Raw genomic sequence first — 16,520 nt, forward strand, 5'->3', positions numbered from 1 at the left:
CAGGACAAAGTCATCTTGGAAAATATGCAGCTTAATATAGCTTTTACTTTTTTCCCTTCATTCCTGTTAACTCTGTGTAGTATAAATGCAAACTAAGTCTCAGCAGTCAGGATTTGCACACCCCAAATAAAGAAGTCTTTATACCCTGCTAATGAACCAAACTATTTTCAGTGGGCCTTTGGTCATTTCTAAAGAATCTATAAAAGCTCAGTGCTCGTAGGCATTGAGGTCCCTGTTCTGCAGAGGTGTCAGTTTAACTTGGTATCATTAAGTTTCTGCTTAATCAGGATTTCAGGCAGGTAATAGTATGTTTTCTGTCACTTGTACTGGTGTGGCACAGAAGTATGTGCCCTTTTGTAAATATGTGTTTTGTACTACTCTGATTCAGAGAAAAAAAAAAGATAATTAATCCATTTGAAGTATTAACATTTTCAGTTAATTTTTGTGAAATGATAATGAGATGACACTTTGTTACTCTACAAGCATAGTTATGAAGGGCTATACACAGCATAATCAGATTTCTTTGAGTGTCTGAAGTTAGCAGAAATTGGAGAGAATTGAACAGCAGCTAATCTTCCACACTAGTCTCATCTTTAGTTGTTCAGTATGTACTTATTCTTGGTTTTATGAAAATATTTAATGTCTGTTGGAGCATGGTGACCAAAGTGGAAAGGAATGCATATGATCTCATGTAGGGATGGGAAGCAAGGCACCAGACAACATTAAATCAAGAAGATTGGAAAGAGCTGAAGCTATATTAGTTAGTACAATAGATGCTGATAAATTCTTTTATCATTTTTCAACACTCTATATATTGATCATTTGAATAGAGCAGTTCACTATTTTTAATAGGTAAATTGCAGTAAACACATGGAATTGAATTAAATAATTGCTTATGCAATGTGTATTATGAATTACTCCTGAGTTCATTTATGCTAGAATGATTTTTTCTGTTTTCAGTGTCTTGATTTCTTCATGTGAGTCAAGATTTTGTAGCCAATCCTGTTTCTCTTAGGAATCACATTAAGAATTCTCATTTCCTTCCACAGTATTAGCAACAATTTATTTTGTATTATTATTCTAAATGGTGGCATTTTTGAAGTCCATGTCGCCAGTCTCTTACCAAAGTACTGACAATGAATTTTTACAAATGCATTTGTGTTATTTGAGCTATAACAAGTCCTCTTTTCTTACGTTAGGTTGTTTTTCTTCAGCTACTCGGATAACAAAGAGATTGCTGTGCTTTGTTCCAGACTGTTTCATTGATTATAGGTGACACAGACATTTTCAGAAAAGCAATGAGAACAGTCTTAATTTTCTGCTCAGCGCATTGGGCCTGAGCACCCATATATCTTTTGTGAGTGGTTGGCACTATGTAATGTTTTCACTGCAGTTCTCTTTCTTGACAGCACAAGAACATATGTTCTTGGGCTGAGATTTGCAGCACAGTTGTAGATTAGCAACTTTGCCCCAGCAGTATCTTGCAGAAACATGAAAAGGGTTTCTGGGAGAGTTGCCAAAAGCTTCATCCACCTACTGACTCCAAGAAGTGACATTACTTTCAGCCCGTCACCTCTAAAGAGAAATAATTGACAGGTAGAAACCCTGTCCAATTTTTGGAGGAATTAGCACAGGGGAAGCTGCATGTGTCTGGCAGAAGGGATTTATTTCTCAGGGACAAGTGAGAGAGGACGTCTTACTGGTGTTTGTTTCATTTTGGGTATGAAGAATTTGGAATGGCAGGAGAATGGGCAGATGCCCAAGCTGAGATGAAATGAAGGGGTGAGAGTGCTGCCATGCACAGAAGGCTGTGAGGAGCCAGGACATATGCCAGTAGTTCTGGGCAAACAGAAAGGGAAAAGGGTGCTGGGCAAGAGTAGAAATACAAGCTGGTGGAAGGATCCTACTATTGTAGCTGTAGTGCTGCCTGTAGTTACGGGGATAAATGAAATGAGACACCAGAGGGGCTTCTGTGTCCCTAAGAAGAAAATGACCAGTGAGAAACAAGAGTGTGCTTTGGAGTTGGTCTTGCAAAGATTTGGATGTGTGTTGAACTTGAGATGCATTTCTGTTATGATGAGTGGGATATTGTGATATGAAATCTTTGCCCTAAACTGAGCCTGGATTCTCATCCATTTTTCAAATAATCTTTTAAAGAAACATATTTTTATTATCAGAATATCATAATAGATTCTCTATCCTTAGAATTGGAATCTCACATAATTTCTACTTTCTGTGTTTTTCACCTGTAAGAGCAATTTACTCTGTTTTTTGTGCTTTTTGTTCCAAGGTACTCATTTATTTGCAGAATTATTGATTATTTACAAGTTATTGTAGTGCTGTTAACTGTACTTAGCTAGGTAATTCCTGACCTAATCGTACCTATGAATGGTTTCAACCAAATGAATAGGTCTTCCCATCTGTGAAATATTCACAAAATTGGCTCCTGATCACCTCTAGTTGGTAAATTTGCTTCTTGGGATTAATTTTTTTGAAATTGAATGTTAAAAAAATTTTAAGATACTTTTGTGTGTGAGACAGACATATCTGTATTACCTAGTGACTCATAGCTTGACTTAATCCTGTCTCTTGCTTCCTTGAGCCATTCTAATGAAAAAAGAAGAAATCTCTAAGTCGAAATCTTTCTCAGTGGCCTGGAGTAATACTTGATTTGCAAGGTGTAATTTTGTTTGAGTTGTATTGAACTGTGCAGGTGAACAGATTGTACACAGCTGAAGCATATCGTATGTGCTTTTTTCCATTGCAGTAAAATCTTTTTTGGTATTGTTGTTTTCTGAATAACCGATGATTTGAATCACATTCTTAATAACTTAGTACCAAAGCCTATTGGGTCAACCAGCTGTCCTTAATAGAAGTAAGCTGCATTGATAAAAATCATGTTTCTGTCCCCTTAGATGTTGTGTTAGTTTTGGAAGAGTGTAAATGCAACAACCAGTTATGCTGCATTTTATAATGACTGTGAATTAATTATCCCATATATTTTCTGTGTGTTTTTTTAAATTTACAATTCTATTTATGGTGAGGAATGACTTATCATTACGAATTAGTTACCTGCCTTGATCCTGCTTCTCTGAAAGACTGAAGGCTTATCTAGTTAACCTGCCTTGCTTAATGCAGGGATGTACTGTGGATAACAGGCTTATGACCAACTTCCCACTGTGACTTTGCTGATTTTGATTCATATGTTGCCCTGTCAGAGATAACAACATTGGTACAGCAGAAAGAATTGGAAATGTAGGTTAAAAAGGGGAGCTCAAGAGGGAGAAAAATGTTTGTGCATGGGCTTCTGTGCCTCTGGCTGCTGGGTTCACCCACCTGCAGCAAAGCAAATGGCACATGTGCTCTGTGGGGTGGATCAGCAACAGCAAGCATATAACTCGGTGTACTTGGCACATCATTTTGTAGTTCCTTTTTTCCTGTGCTTTTGTCTTTGCTGTTTAGTCAGCTGCCAAATTTTTTGCTTATTTGTTGTTAAATGGGTTTGTCCATGTACGTATTTTGAGGTGGAGTATCACTGTGCCTTGTAGGAAGGCACTTTCTTCCTACATGGAAAGCTAATTTTTTTGGCCTCTATAAACCACAGAGTAATAATTGAAACTTCCTGTGAGTGCCCTAAGTCTCATCTAGCATCAATGACCTTACCTGCAAAACAGATTGTGTTTCCCACATCTCCTATTGCAGGGAGTTTTGCTGTTCCTGTGGGCTGAGACTGATGAGTACAAAATTTCAGATTGCTGGGTTGCAGGGATTTATATTTATGTGAAAGATGCAATCCTTTCTAATCCTCTTTGTAAACAGAATGAAAAAAAAAAGATTTCTCTAATGAAACGTGTTTAGATAGGAGAAAAGCATGCATACATATTTGGAAAGCTCCAACAACAATGATATTTCAGTTTCAAAATCAAATTTAAAGTGAAAATTAGTTTCATTTACCTTGAAGTCCTTTTAAACACAGCTTAGTGACAATTGTTTTGTCACTGTCACCAAAGATGTGGTGTTTCACTAGAATTGAAATATAATTCAGAGGATTGAAGGGCACAATATTAAAATTGTGTGTTGGTGTCATTTTGTAGCCAGGAAGTCTAAATGGCACAGTGTAAATCTATTCAATTAACTGAGGAAGGTTGTGGACTAAAGGACTGGGCATCATTCTGAGAGCCTGAGACCGAATTGTTGCTGATGTTTCTTGGGAGCCTCAGTCTCTGGTTTTGAGTCCTTCAGAAGGGAGGTGCTGTGTACCTGGTGAGCAGCAGTGGTGAAGTGCTGTAGTACAGGTGAATCCACGGAGGAGAAGTTCAGGATATCTGCAAAGAGCCTGGCATCTCTGTCATGAGAGGCTTTAAACCCCCACATGATGGATACAGCTGCCTGCTTTTAACCTAAAAATGCAGTGTTTGAAACAGAAGTTCTGGGGGATTCAATAGCCATGAATATTTCTTCATCCAGGTATATTTGAGCAGGGTTTTTTTCCTTTTCAATGAGATGGTCATGAGCTTTGTAATTTCAGATGTGGTTTTGCTTAGACTGAGAGGAAGGGAAAATGAACATGGGTTGTCCAAATGTGGTGAAATAAAGTGTTTTAAAATGTTAAATGTTACCGAAGAGAGATGAATGGAAGGTCAAGAAAACAGAAGTTGTATGTATCAGTTTTCTTTCTTAGTGATAGTAATTTGTTGCTGGCAGCTTGTGCCATGGTGATTAAATAGTTAAAAGGAACTGTACCCAAAGAGAGTGCACTATGAAATCACCACAATATGTGTTATTTTTGTCCTGGATAGTGTGTAAAATTCATGTCTTTCACAGAATCACAGTTGAGCTGAGGTTGGAAGGTACCTCTGGAGATTGTTGGGTTCAGCCTGCCTGGTCAGAGCAGGGGCAGCTAGGGCAGGTTACTCAGGTCTGGGTCCAGCCAGGTTTTGAGAATGTACATCTCCAAGGATGGAGCCTGCACCACCTTTCTGGGCAACCTCTTCCAGTGTTCGATCATTCTCAGAATAAGAAAGTTGTTTTTTTATGTTTTGATGGAATAATTTGTGTTTCTTCATGTGCCCTCTGCCTCAGGTGCTTTCATAAATACTATGAAGAATTGTCTGTCTTTAGTACAGTTGCTGGTGATATTTTTAGTGCAATGAAAACTCTATGAAAGAGCTCAAAATTCCTGACTTTCAAAATGTGAAAACACACACGTTTCTTGCCATCACCAGCAAGTTGGGAATAACAGACACAAAGTGAAAAATCCTTGCCTAGTGCACAGAGGTAACAGCCAGTGTGCATCATTTGATGCTATGCTGTTCCATTAGCTGAGGGCTGTGTACATGGACAGCATTCAGCTGTTGGCATTCAAAAGTCAGTCATGACCACATGTTAAGCAGGCAAAAAGCCAACAACAAAACAAATAAATCCAAAGTGAAGGTATATTTCTCCATCTCCTTTGTTGTTTTACCTCCTTTTGCTCCAAGTCATCCATTTGTGGATGCCCATCTGTCAAATCTCCTCTCTGCCCCTCTAAAGATATCAGTGCAAGATCTGAGAGCTGGTGAGTTTTTTCCACTTCTGCTCTCAGGCTGAGCAAGTCTGTTGAACACATTGCCTTTGTTTTTCATCAGTGATGTAGGAAGGATGTGTGTTTGTGTCCCAGTCTCACTGCAGGTGATGGGTGGGCAGTGTCTGGGTGAGCAATGCCTGCTCCACAGCTGAGGGGACTCAGTGCTGCATCATGAGCTGGGAGTGCCAAGGAGGGTCAGGGTGAGAGAGTCTCCTGCTTGTGATAAAGGAGTGCTGGAATGTGCACGGGTTGTTTGTCTTTCCACTTCACTAAATGCAGTGGTCAGCACCTCTCTGAGAGCTATACTGAGAGCTGTACTGAAAGCTATACTGAAAGCAGAGAGCTCTAAAGTATGTGGTATAGGATAATTGAAGATTTTTCCTCTGCCCTTTTTCTAAGTGAGGGTGTACTTTGTAAATTCCCGTGTTTAAGTGTTTGTCTCTATTGGTATTAATTTTTTGTTTTTGCAGCTCTTCCTTGGTGTTTGAGGGTGAAAGGCTGGTCCTGAAAGAGTAGATTGATAAAAGACTGAGTAAGTTTCAAAAAACCCCCAACAGTTAGATGTTCAGGTTTAGTGGATTTTTTTTATTTCCCAAGGTTAGAAGCACATATATTTTTCCTGGTAATATATATGGATCTTTGTTTTGACCAGCTTTCATCTATTTAGTTGTAACCTACAACCATGCAACCATATGCATTTGTTGTTCAAGAGCTTTTGAAGATTAAAATATTTGTCTGTCTTGCTTTCTGGTTATTAAGGTTATGTATTGCTGCAAAACATGTTTGGGTTTTGGCTGAATGTATATCTAGCAAGAAGTTTAAAGTACAATTCAGGTTGCAGGGTATGCTTCCCAACAGTGTTCAGATATGAACCTGCAAATTTTAAACAGTGAATATTTAATGTTTTTGCTAAATCTGTTGCATTTTAAAATTCACTTATCTTATCTAGCAATGAATAAAGACTTGACAACCAAGGAGTATCAGAATAAAATTCACTCATATGTGGAACTAATCAGTGCAAAGGAGGAGTAAGACTGGGGAGGAGATGTTAAGCTTTAGTTAGTGGGGAAAATCAGCTCCAGTAAATACAGGAATTCCTAGTCACTTCTGTTATGACTGATTTTGAGGCTGAAACAGAGGTCACAGCCTGGTTTAGTTTCACAGCCTGATGGGATGATCATTGTGTGCTGCCATCCAGTTTTGTTGTCTCTATAAATGAGCTCTTCAGCTCTTGTGTACAGATGTCCAGCTGGAGGGCACTGCCTGCTGAGCCTGTGAAGTAAATGAAACAGGAACAAAAGCTAAAATAATAAGATGAAGGAAGATGGGAAGCTGTTCAGTGTGAGGAACTCCAGTGGGACTGCAAGGAGCTAGGGATGTCTGTGCTGCTGTAAACTCAGATAAAAGGGAAACACTGCTACAAGCCCCTGGCCGGTTCCTCTCTGGGCCTTCCTCCACAGACCCTGGGAGGAATTCTGGCTGAGGTCTGAGTGAATTGGCAAGTTGGGTGAGGTGATGGATGCTTTGCTGGGAGCCCAGTGGAGCTCCTGGTCCGTATCATTCCATATGGAGGAGGCAGTGGTGTGTGACTGCTGCTGGGGAAGAGATACTGGTGGGTTTGGGACATTGCCTTTGTGGTTCTGACCTTAAAAACCTGCTCTTCTCCATGCTGGCCAATGTAGTGAAGAAAGGGGAAAATCAGTTCCATTAGTTGGAGAAGACAGACTGGTTACCTCCTATCCCAGCCTCCTTTGTTCATTTCAGAGCATCAGATGCAAGTTTCTAAACATACAGACAGTCAGTTGCAGCATTTCAGTGGTATGGCCAACTAAAAGCATCTACTTGGCATTTAAAAGGCTGCTGGTGGCTTATAAGATGCTCTTCATTTTGAGATCTAAATATAAGGTCGTCATGAAGTTTCCTATATCCCCTTGTTTCCTGTTTCTCTTAGCTTCTTAAATATATTTATATTGACATTCAATTTGTTAAATCCTGTTTTCAGAGGCTGCTTTGAAATTAATTAATTAGCAGCTTTTTTTTTTCCCCTTCTTTAATTTCTTGGCTCTCCCAAAGAATCAAATGCATCATATCAACACTTAAAATAAACAACTTTAGAAATTATATTTTCTCTAAATCCAAATTGACATAAAATGTATAAATCTGGGTACAAAAGCAAATATCTGGTGAAAATGGCAGGACTGCCTAATTATATTATTGCATTTAAACAGATACCCATATAGATTCGTGTACAGGTGGATATGCATAAGAACTCTTTAGATGCCTTTAAAGTGGCACAGAAAAAGAGAATATTCACTTAAAGGAAAAATAGTAGAAGGGGAAATGGTTTCCTAAGTATAATGTGTAGAGGAATCAGAACTGTAGCTTCATGACACTTAAACTTAACTGGTTCATTTATTTTTCTCTAAAACGGAGCAGTGGAAAGCCATGTCTTTAGTTACAGTTTCTGAATTATAATTACTGAATATAAACTGCTGTATGTTATTTGAGTTGTTTTGCATTATCCCTTGTGGGGTTATATTAGGAGATTAATAAGTAAAGAGTGAAAGGAAGAAGCAGCTTCTTTCTTGTCCCTCCATCTGAGAAATAACACTGTTTGGAAACCTCTGGCTTTGCACGTGAACATGCAGAGATCGTGACATTTTAAAGTTTTGTGTTGTAAACAAGAGACATCAACAGAATGTTTTGGATGGGCAGTATCGTGTTTTTTAATTTACTCTTAATTGAGCCAATATTCTTTGACACTGGTATTATGTTTACATATAATACCACTTGCACAGGGAACTATCTGATTATGATGGCCCATAGTTACTACTTTTTTTAAGGTCATGCCTTGCTTATCAGTCAAAGGGTAACATGGAATATATAAATTGGAATATATGGAATATATAATTTGGAAATTTCTGAACTTGAGGTGATAGAACTTAAACAGAACACTGGCTTTTCAAATGCTTTTTTCCTTTTTGTCATCTAATGAGCTCTTCTAGAAGCGTAATACTTTAATTCCTTTCATGAAACTATACAGAGGGTCATTTCTGAGAAAGGTCTTTCTGAAAATATCCAAATAAATGTGGAGTGGTCATTCTTCTCATCTATTTTCACCATAAATAGGGCATGCAAGTTCTTCATTAGACTATTATATTTGTATCTTCTGCAAATCAGCTTTTACCAGTTGGAAATGACCCATGTTCCGGGTCAGAGCTGATAGAAGGGATGAAGCTGTGGTAATTCTTTAATGTGGGAGTCCTCTTTTACTTTCCTCCTTGGAGAGTGGCCTCAGATCAAAGGTTTCTGATACTGGGTGACTGTAACTCATTCCTTTTTCTCTACACTGAATGGCTGGGCTGTATCTGCATTATTGCAGCTCCTGGGGTCATGTTCTTCAGTATACATCAGGAAAAGAGCAGCCTTGGAAAATGAATCTGCTGGGAATAAAAGGAAGCTCGCCCAAGCAGTAGTGTCAGTTTCCTGAGATACGAGGATAGTTATAGGAAGTGACTGGTACAGTTAGTTTGGAGGTAAATTACTGACATTTGGGAGAAATTGTTGTTACAAGATGCTATGTTAATAGAGAGAACAGTTCCAAATCTGACATCTGTGTAAGTAGGGTTTTTTTAAAAATGGAATTTCTCTTTATGCAATGCCTCTTTTGGGTTAATTAATTTTATATATGTAATGTATTTTCCATGTAAAAGAGACATTTGTGTGGCCTTCTTTGTTTTTTTTTTGGTTTTGGTATTTTTTTTTAGAACTGGAGGTAATTTTGGTCTTATTCCATATTTGTCTAAAATCCGATTAAAAAGCAGCCGTGAAACCTCATCCAAATAAGAAACTCCAGGAATCTATTTGCTAGACCATCAGACAGCATGGAAAATGGATCTGTGTGTATATTATTTCATTTATAAACAGATGTTTTCATCAGACAGAGTTACTTACATAAGCTATGTGAATATTTTGGTAATTAATTACAGCTTTTAGCATCCTGTCTGAGCGACACCAATTGTTCAGGGTCTAACATGATCATAGTGGAGCATTAAAAGAAATAAGAGCAACCTTTATAACTTGTATAGTGATTCTACAACAATAATTGCCCTTATAGACATGAATTTGGCCAAAGTCTTTCAGGTGGAATTGCAACCTCAAAAGACTAAACAAAGTTTTTTTCATCTCTTATCACAAATCCTATCTCAGTCTGAGGCCATCACAAGGAGCTAGAGCCAAATAAAGCAGCCTTTTCTAAAGCGCATAGGATACAAGGAAAAAGATTGGATAGCAAAAAATGATCAGTGCCCAAAATGATCTCTCTTAGTGACTGTCCTAAAGGACACATGGGATACTTTTCTATTGCTGTAGAAATAATTTAAGTGAAAACTTGGTTTGCATTTTTGAATTGTCTTTCAGAGAATTACTTTGAAGATGTCTTCACTGTATTTTACCCCTGTTATGATGCTGTCTAGTTTTGTTTTAAATAAGCAACCAAAATTTGCCACACTTTAGCCATTCAAGAGGTGAAACAAAGGGAAAACCCATTTTCTTCACTATTTGAAAAGTAGCAAATGATTTAGCAGACGTGGAACTGTCACCACACCAGGTGGAGAACGTTCTGGTTGGGTTGTGATGCTGGGAGTTTGCAGGGGTACAACTGCAAGTTAAAATCACAAGTGAGTTCATGCAATGACAGCTAGTAATTGAAGTACACAGACCATTTTAATGCATAATTTCCTCTACCAGCTACAGAGTCTTTGATGAGACTCTTGTAATATATTGCAATTCATCTGAAATTAAAAGTATGGCAAAATTGCTTAATTTTTCCTTTCCCCTTTCACCCAATCCTCCAGCAAAACCCCACAGGGAGACCATGCTGAACTAAATCTTAGATTATGTGTCCTCATTAAAATTACTCCAAAATGCTGCAGTTAAGTGTAGCGGTGGTATTATGACTTGGCACTTTTAGTATTATATTGATCAATTTCCATTTCAAACATGATAAAGCTGACATGGCCCATGGTCCCCAAAGATGTTTGGGGAAGAAACTTCTTTTTAAAAAATTAGGGCATTTAATTGTAACTGATGATGCATGTCAGCCCTGGTCCCAGGAGGGCTCACAGCTGCATTTCCAGAAGAAATGGGAATTCCCTGAGTGACCCTGATGGCTTCTGTACCATGAAATATTCTCCTTTATGGGATTGTAGCTAAAAGCGACACACACCTTTTTCTCCAGAGAAAGAGACACACACCTTTTCCTCCTTCCTTTTTCAGCTGGATGTTGGGAGCATGTGTGCTAAAGCTAGATCATGCTGAAGACAAGTACAGCTGTCTGGATTAGCAATTGAATATTTTACACAAAAAATCCCCAGACAGTATATATTTTAAATAGCAGCATCACAGCTGGCTCAGTAAATCCCAATGTCTAAGCTGCAGTGATGCTTTTCACCTGTACCTCTGTGGTTTGTCAGCACAGCTATCTTTGAATTAGCTCTGGTAGTAATCGAAACCCCTGCAAAAATGGGGTTCCAGGTAGCCAGGAGGTCCTTAAGGCTGTGTGCTGTAGGTGCCTGTGAGAAGGATGGTGTGTGGCAGTGCTGGGTGCTGATCCCTCTGCTCCTCCTCCAGTTTGGTGCTTGTCCCAGTGCTGCACTCGTGGGGACAGGGAGAGCTGTTTGCCAGAAAGCAGTGACAAAGAAAGGAGTGGAGGGCTTCTCTGTGCCTGGTGGATCTTCTAATATTTCCCTGTTTGGCTAACATCAACATGACTGTGTCTGTGATTGCAGCACTGGTGTTTTAGTCCAATCTGGTAATAGCGCTATTTTGATCCTCTGAAGAAAGGTGAGAGGTGAAAGTGCTGAGAAACAAAAAGAGTTACAGAAACCACATGTCTCTACCATTCTGGCTTTTATTTCTGCTGTCACAAAAAATTGCTGAGTGGCTTGGATGTCTTCTGTGTAAAATGAGCTGATTTAAGTCTTAGCAGGAGAAAGGCAATCTTCTACAAAAGTGGGCTACAAGCAGAAATGTTTTGGTAGGTGGGATGAATGTACTCTTCTGTCAGCATAGATAATATTAGGTGTAAACTCTTGGCAAAATTCTTGACATTAGTATAGATACACAAGACAGAGGCCTAATTTAACTCTCTGAGCTAAGGTAATTTCACTTACTCTGAGTGTTGTGATATTTGAGACTTTTTACAGCACAAATTTCCAATATAAACTTTGTGCAATGTGACTGTTCATTGTGATTCTGAGACCTGGTGATTGAATAATTGAAGAACAACACATCCCTAGAGGAGCATCTTTGCTTCTCTCTTACTCTTGTGAAATGCTCCTGTGCAGGCATAATGGATGCTGTGTTGGAGAGAGGGCTTTGTATTTTGTAAATAAAAATGTCTTTTAAAAAAGTTTCTATTGAACATTGTAAGCAGGAATCAATAAAAATGGAATTCGCTATAAAGTACAGAAATACAGAAAATATCTTGTTTCATGGGAAGAAATTTCTGTTCATTCAGACCAGGTGATGTCTGTCAGATAGTGGGTTATTGTTAGGTGACAATAATGCACGCACCAGCTGCATGGGTGGTTTTGCACATAAAATGATTTTTTGTTATTTCTTTGTCAGATTCTGATTTTGTTGTTATACCTGCCCACCACTTTGAACAAGAGAAATTGTTGTTTTGGCTTATAGGAGCCGTGCCACCCCTGTCACCTGAAGAGGAGAATTGAATAAGAGAAGCAACAGGACAAAAATCAATTTGTGTACACCATTCCTTGGCTTTTATGATATTTGCTGTACAAAGCTGACTTTGCCTTTCTAAGCAAGACACAGAGCAAGTTTCTAGTTTGCTGTGTGGTTAACCAGAACTGGAATACTGGATTGTTTTCAGTTGCTGAAAGGCACAAAGATTTTGTTCATTTGTGGCAGGGTAAAGTAATTTATGATGGGTATTTGTTAGGCCGGTTACTTGTGCAAACATATTTTTACGAGATTGTCTTGTGTTGGATGAATTGAAGCTTCAATGTCTTGAAATGGAAGACTTTATCTTATACTGCAACATCTTTCAAGAAAAGTTCTCATCAATTAAGAAAGCTTAGGTTTGAAATGCCTGGGAAAAGATTGGTCTTGCATGGGAAGCTTTTGAAAACTGCTCTATTTCACAGTTATACCAAGACCTGAATTTCTTAGCCTGTCATATATATACAAGAAATAAAGTTATGAGGGACAATTGCAAGGGCATTGTAAAGTTGTGAAGGACAATTGTAAGATGCTGCATCTAGAGTATTGGACTAGTATTGTTCCAAGCCAAAGAAATATGAGTGTGGCAAATAGGGAAAGGAAATACTCATGCTGATGGAATGAAGTATTGATTTAAGAGGGGGTCAAAAATCTACTGTGTCCTATAAATAAAGAAAATATTAACTTTTAGCTGCAAATGTGCATTCCTGTTTGTTTATTATTTTAGAGGGTTTTGAGATTCCTCAAAGTGGTAATATTGCAAAATATGTAGGACTACAATCCTGTTTTAAAAATAGATACTCTCTGAATTATCTGATTTGGCATGAAGATAGACAAACACTGACTGGAAAAAATACTCTGCTTCTGAAGGAAGTATACTTATATATATTATAGTATATTTATAACTCTCTTTTGAAAAGCTAAGCAGAATTTTAGCTCCATGTATTATTTCAGTTGGAAGGAACTAAGCTATGTAAGCTATCAGTAACACTGACTTTAGGCTAAAGGGAACTCCCATCATTAAGAATCTGCCTCTGTGCTTTTGTTGGCTTTTAGTGATCAGACTGGGTAAGGACTAATAACCTTTAGAAGCTGAAGAATTTGTACAGCTTGTAGGAAAGATGTGCAGACAAATTCATCAATTAAAAAGAAAGAGAAAAATTATCAGTCTCAGTAGGATCAGTGTATCTCTGTCAGCACAATCTCCATCTGCTGCTGTTCTACAAATGTGACTGTACTTGTACCTTCAGGCAAACCAGGCAAAGCGTTATTATGTGAAATAATAAATTCCAGTTTTGAACTCTACAGCATGCTATTCTGGTTTTAAGGACAGTACCTGGAGCAGTGAGACTGCTTTGATTGTGAAATTGATTAAATCCAGAGACTTGGGAAAATGATGTAGTGGCCGTAGCGGTCACTGAGTGCACTCATTTGGTGCATTTGCTCTCAGTGAGAATGAACTGAGGAGAGTGATGCTCTGAAAGCCTTGCTGAGTATGTATTTGGGAATCTGTGCACTAGAGGTCTGAGGTTGGAAAAAGAGGAAGGGAAGCATGAGTGGGTGGAAGATCTACAACTCCACCCAGGCTTTATTTGGGTGTCCCTGGCATTAAGGAACAGGAGCTCTTGCCCTTGAGTGGCCGAGCCATCGCGCTGTCCTTGGGTCCAGTCTTCCTCTTGTATTCATTTAATAACCAGCTGCATTGTTAATGTGCAAGGACTGGTTGTTTTTTATAAGACCCTTTTTTGTTTCTTTTAAACTAGAAAGATGAAAACTACAGAAGCCTACCACGAGATACTAGTAGCTGGTCTAACCAGTTTCAGAGAGACAATGCTCGTTCATCGTTAAGTGCCAGTCATCCCATGGTGGACAAGTGGCTGGAGAGGCAAGAACAGGTAATATATATGTGTATATATATATTACTTTATCAATCTAATCTTTATGCTACTCCAAGCTATTACAAAGAAGTGTATTCTTACCTGACATAGGTTCTTTAAGCATGATAGAAACACCTGCAGTATGCTGACTACATTTGTGTGGGATACCTTCTGCTTCAAAAAAACCTGCTAAAATGGACACCTGAAAATAATTTCATTTTTGAGTTCATAAATGCATTCCTATAGTATATGGAGTGCTGCTGTTCTTCACAACTGATATCAACAGGGTTATTTTAATTAGTATTATTTTGATAAACCCTCTGCCACTGAAATCCAACAATGATACTACATAATAGCCAAATGTGGGCCAGTTTTGGCACTGCACTTTTAAATGCTTGTTATTTTTAACACCATAAAACATATTAATTATAAAATTTAAGACAATATTATATTCGTTTAGTGTATATTTATATTGATTTTTATCTTAGTCTTTTTTGAAACACTTAGTTGTTCCAATTTGTGGTTGTTTTTAATCAATTAATTAATTTCTTAAGTTGTTTATAAGCTTGTAGTCACAGAGATTTAAAGGTCTGAAATTCAAATTACCTAGCAGTCACTTCATGTCTTTGTATATGCCTGAAATTTTCAAAGAAATGTCTTCAGATGTATACAGAAAATGCATCTTTAATATGGAAATTTGAAATACAGCAGCAAGCTCACATGTAGGGTAGTGCATATGTAGCATTATTGCCTCATTTTTTCTTTATGCAATGTGCCGTGAAAATACAGAATTTTTGCGTCGAACAACAATGTATAAATTTTCTATTTTACAGCAATAGGACATAAACCCACAATTTGCTTTATGCAGAAGAGCTTCAAAATGAAATTTGCTATTTGACACAGCCCAGGCTTTGGTAATCTGTACCATGGGAATGGAGGGGAAAGTTTATAATCCAATCCCTGGTGTCCTGGGCCTGATCTGCACCCACGTATTCCTTACTGATATTTGAAGTTTGGCATTGCCAAATCATAGCATTCTTTCAAACTCCTTCTTATTTTAAAATGAGCTTAAATAATATCACAGAGTATTAAAAAACCCCCTCAACCTCCTCCCAAATGTGAGTTATTAACTATTATTATGCCTTGTAATTATCTGCAAATTGATTATATATCGTATGAGAAAAATTCTGTCTTTGGTCTTTCTATTCTTTCCTGTGCACATTTAATGTCAGCATTCCTTCCATTGCTGTTTTCCTCGAAGATACAGTGTGAGGTTGGATGAAGTGAGCTGCTGTCTCTGTCAGCCTGTGTTGAAAGGGAAAGTCAGTGCCCAGATGTGAAGGCAGCCCCGGTGTCAGTTCTGCTTGTTTGATGTTGTTGAGGCACATTTCCATGCATCGTTAGATTCGCACTGTGGCACTTAATGAAACTGTTGTCTCAGCAAAAGGAGTTGGATTAGAAATCTTAATAGTGATCATCTTGTAAAATGTTGGGTACATGAAATTTTAATATATCATGTTTCATATTAAGCTTTGTGTTGATTTTAGTCTCTGAACAGCTTAACTAGTTCAATTTGTTCACCAATTACGTAAATAATTTGCCAGTAATGGTAGACTGGAAGCATATTTGTTAGCAGAGTCAACTGTTCACAGTTTGAAATTGTAAATATGATGTTTCTTTAGAGCAAGTTCTCTGCTTTTTGTTTGTTTGTAGTGGTGTTTTTTTTATTAAGAGAGATGGTTTATTCTTTGAATATGTTAAAGATTCTGCATGTACCTGGAAGATCAGGATCCTTTTGCAATTTCATATAGCAGGATAATTGGTTAGACTGAAACCTTATTAGCAGGACACATACAGGAGAACTAAGTCTGTTGGGAGAGTGGGATGCACTATAGAGAAGAAGGGAAGGGCCTGGTAGGGGATGGAGTAGCTGCAGACAGAGATGTTCTTCCACATATTTTGGCATTTTAATATCTTCTTTGGTATCCACTGTGGGATGTTATTTCCCACCGGTTAAACCTTCACTTCTGAGAAGAGGAAGCTCAAGCAACAAGGTTGCAATATGGCATAATCAATTAATTTAGCAGCTTGCAGTTGTGTTGCTGTGTGCTTGGCAGAGCTGTGGAGGGGCTGGAGCGCTCTGTGCACCCTGCCAGGACGTGCATCAAGAGTAGCAGACTGCAGGTCTGGCACCAAGGGTAAGGCAGCAAGAGTGCCAAGAAACCTGTAGGGCAGAACCCTCAGACACCAGGGGTATTAATAGTCCTGCTCTAACATGCCTTTATGGCTCTTCAGAGAAGGTAGTGGAAAACATTGAGTTCATCTTGCAGACT

The 16,520-nt window shown here is 38.3% G+C and overlaps 1 protein-coding gene across 11 annotated transcripts in view; it reads left to right on the plus strand.

Annotated features, from left to right (window-relative positions):
* PARD3 (par-3 family cell polarity regulator) overlaps window positions 1-16,520 on the plus strand; it is a 442,650-nt gene that overhangs the window by 177,529 nt on the left and 248,601 nt on the right. For 8 of the 11 annotated variants that reach the window (XM_058024007.1, XM_058024041.1, XM_058024016.1 and 5 more), the window contains exon 5: window positions 14,074-14,205. The exons of the other annotated variants lie outside the window; for them this stretch is intronic. In XM_058024007.1, coding sequence (XP_057879990.1) covers window positions 14,074-14,205 — 132 coding nt within the window. The remainder of the gene's footprint in view (window positions 1-14,073; window positions 14,206-16,520) is intronic. 11 annotated transcript variants of the gene reach the window in all.

The sequence above is a fragment of the Melospiza georgiana genome, chromosome 1, assembly GCF_028018845.1.
Source record: "Melospiza georgiana isolate bMelGeo1 chromosome 1, bMelGeo1.pri, whole genome shotgun sequence".
Classification (NCBI taxonomy): Eukaryota; Metazoa; Chordata; class Aves; order Passeriformes; family Passerellidae; genus Melospiza; species Melospiza georgiana.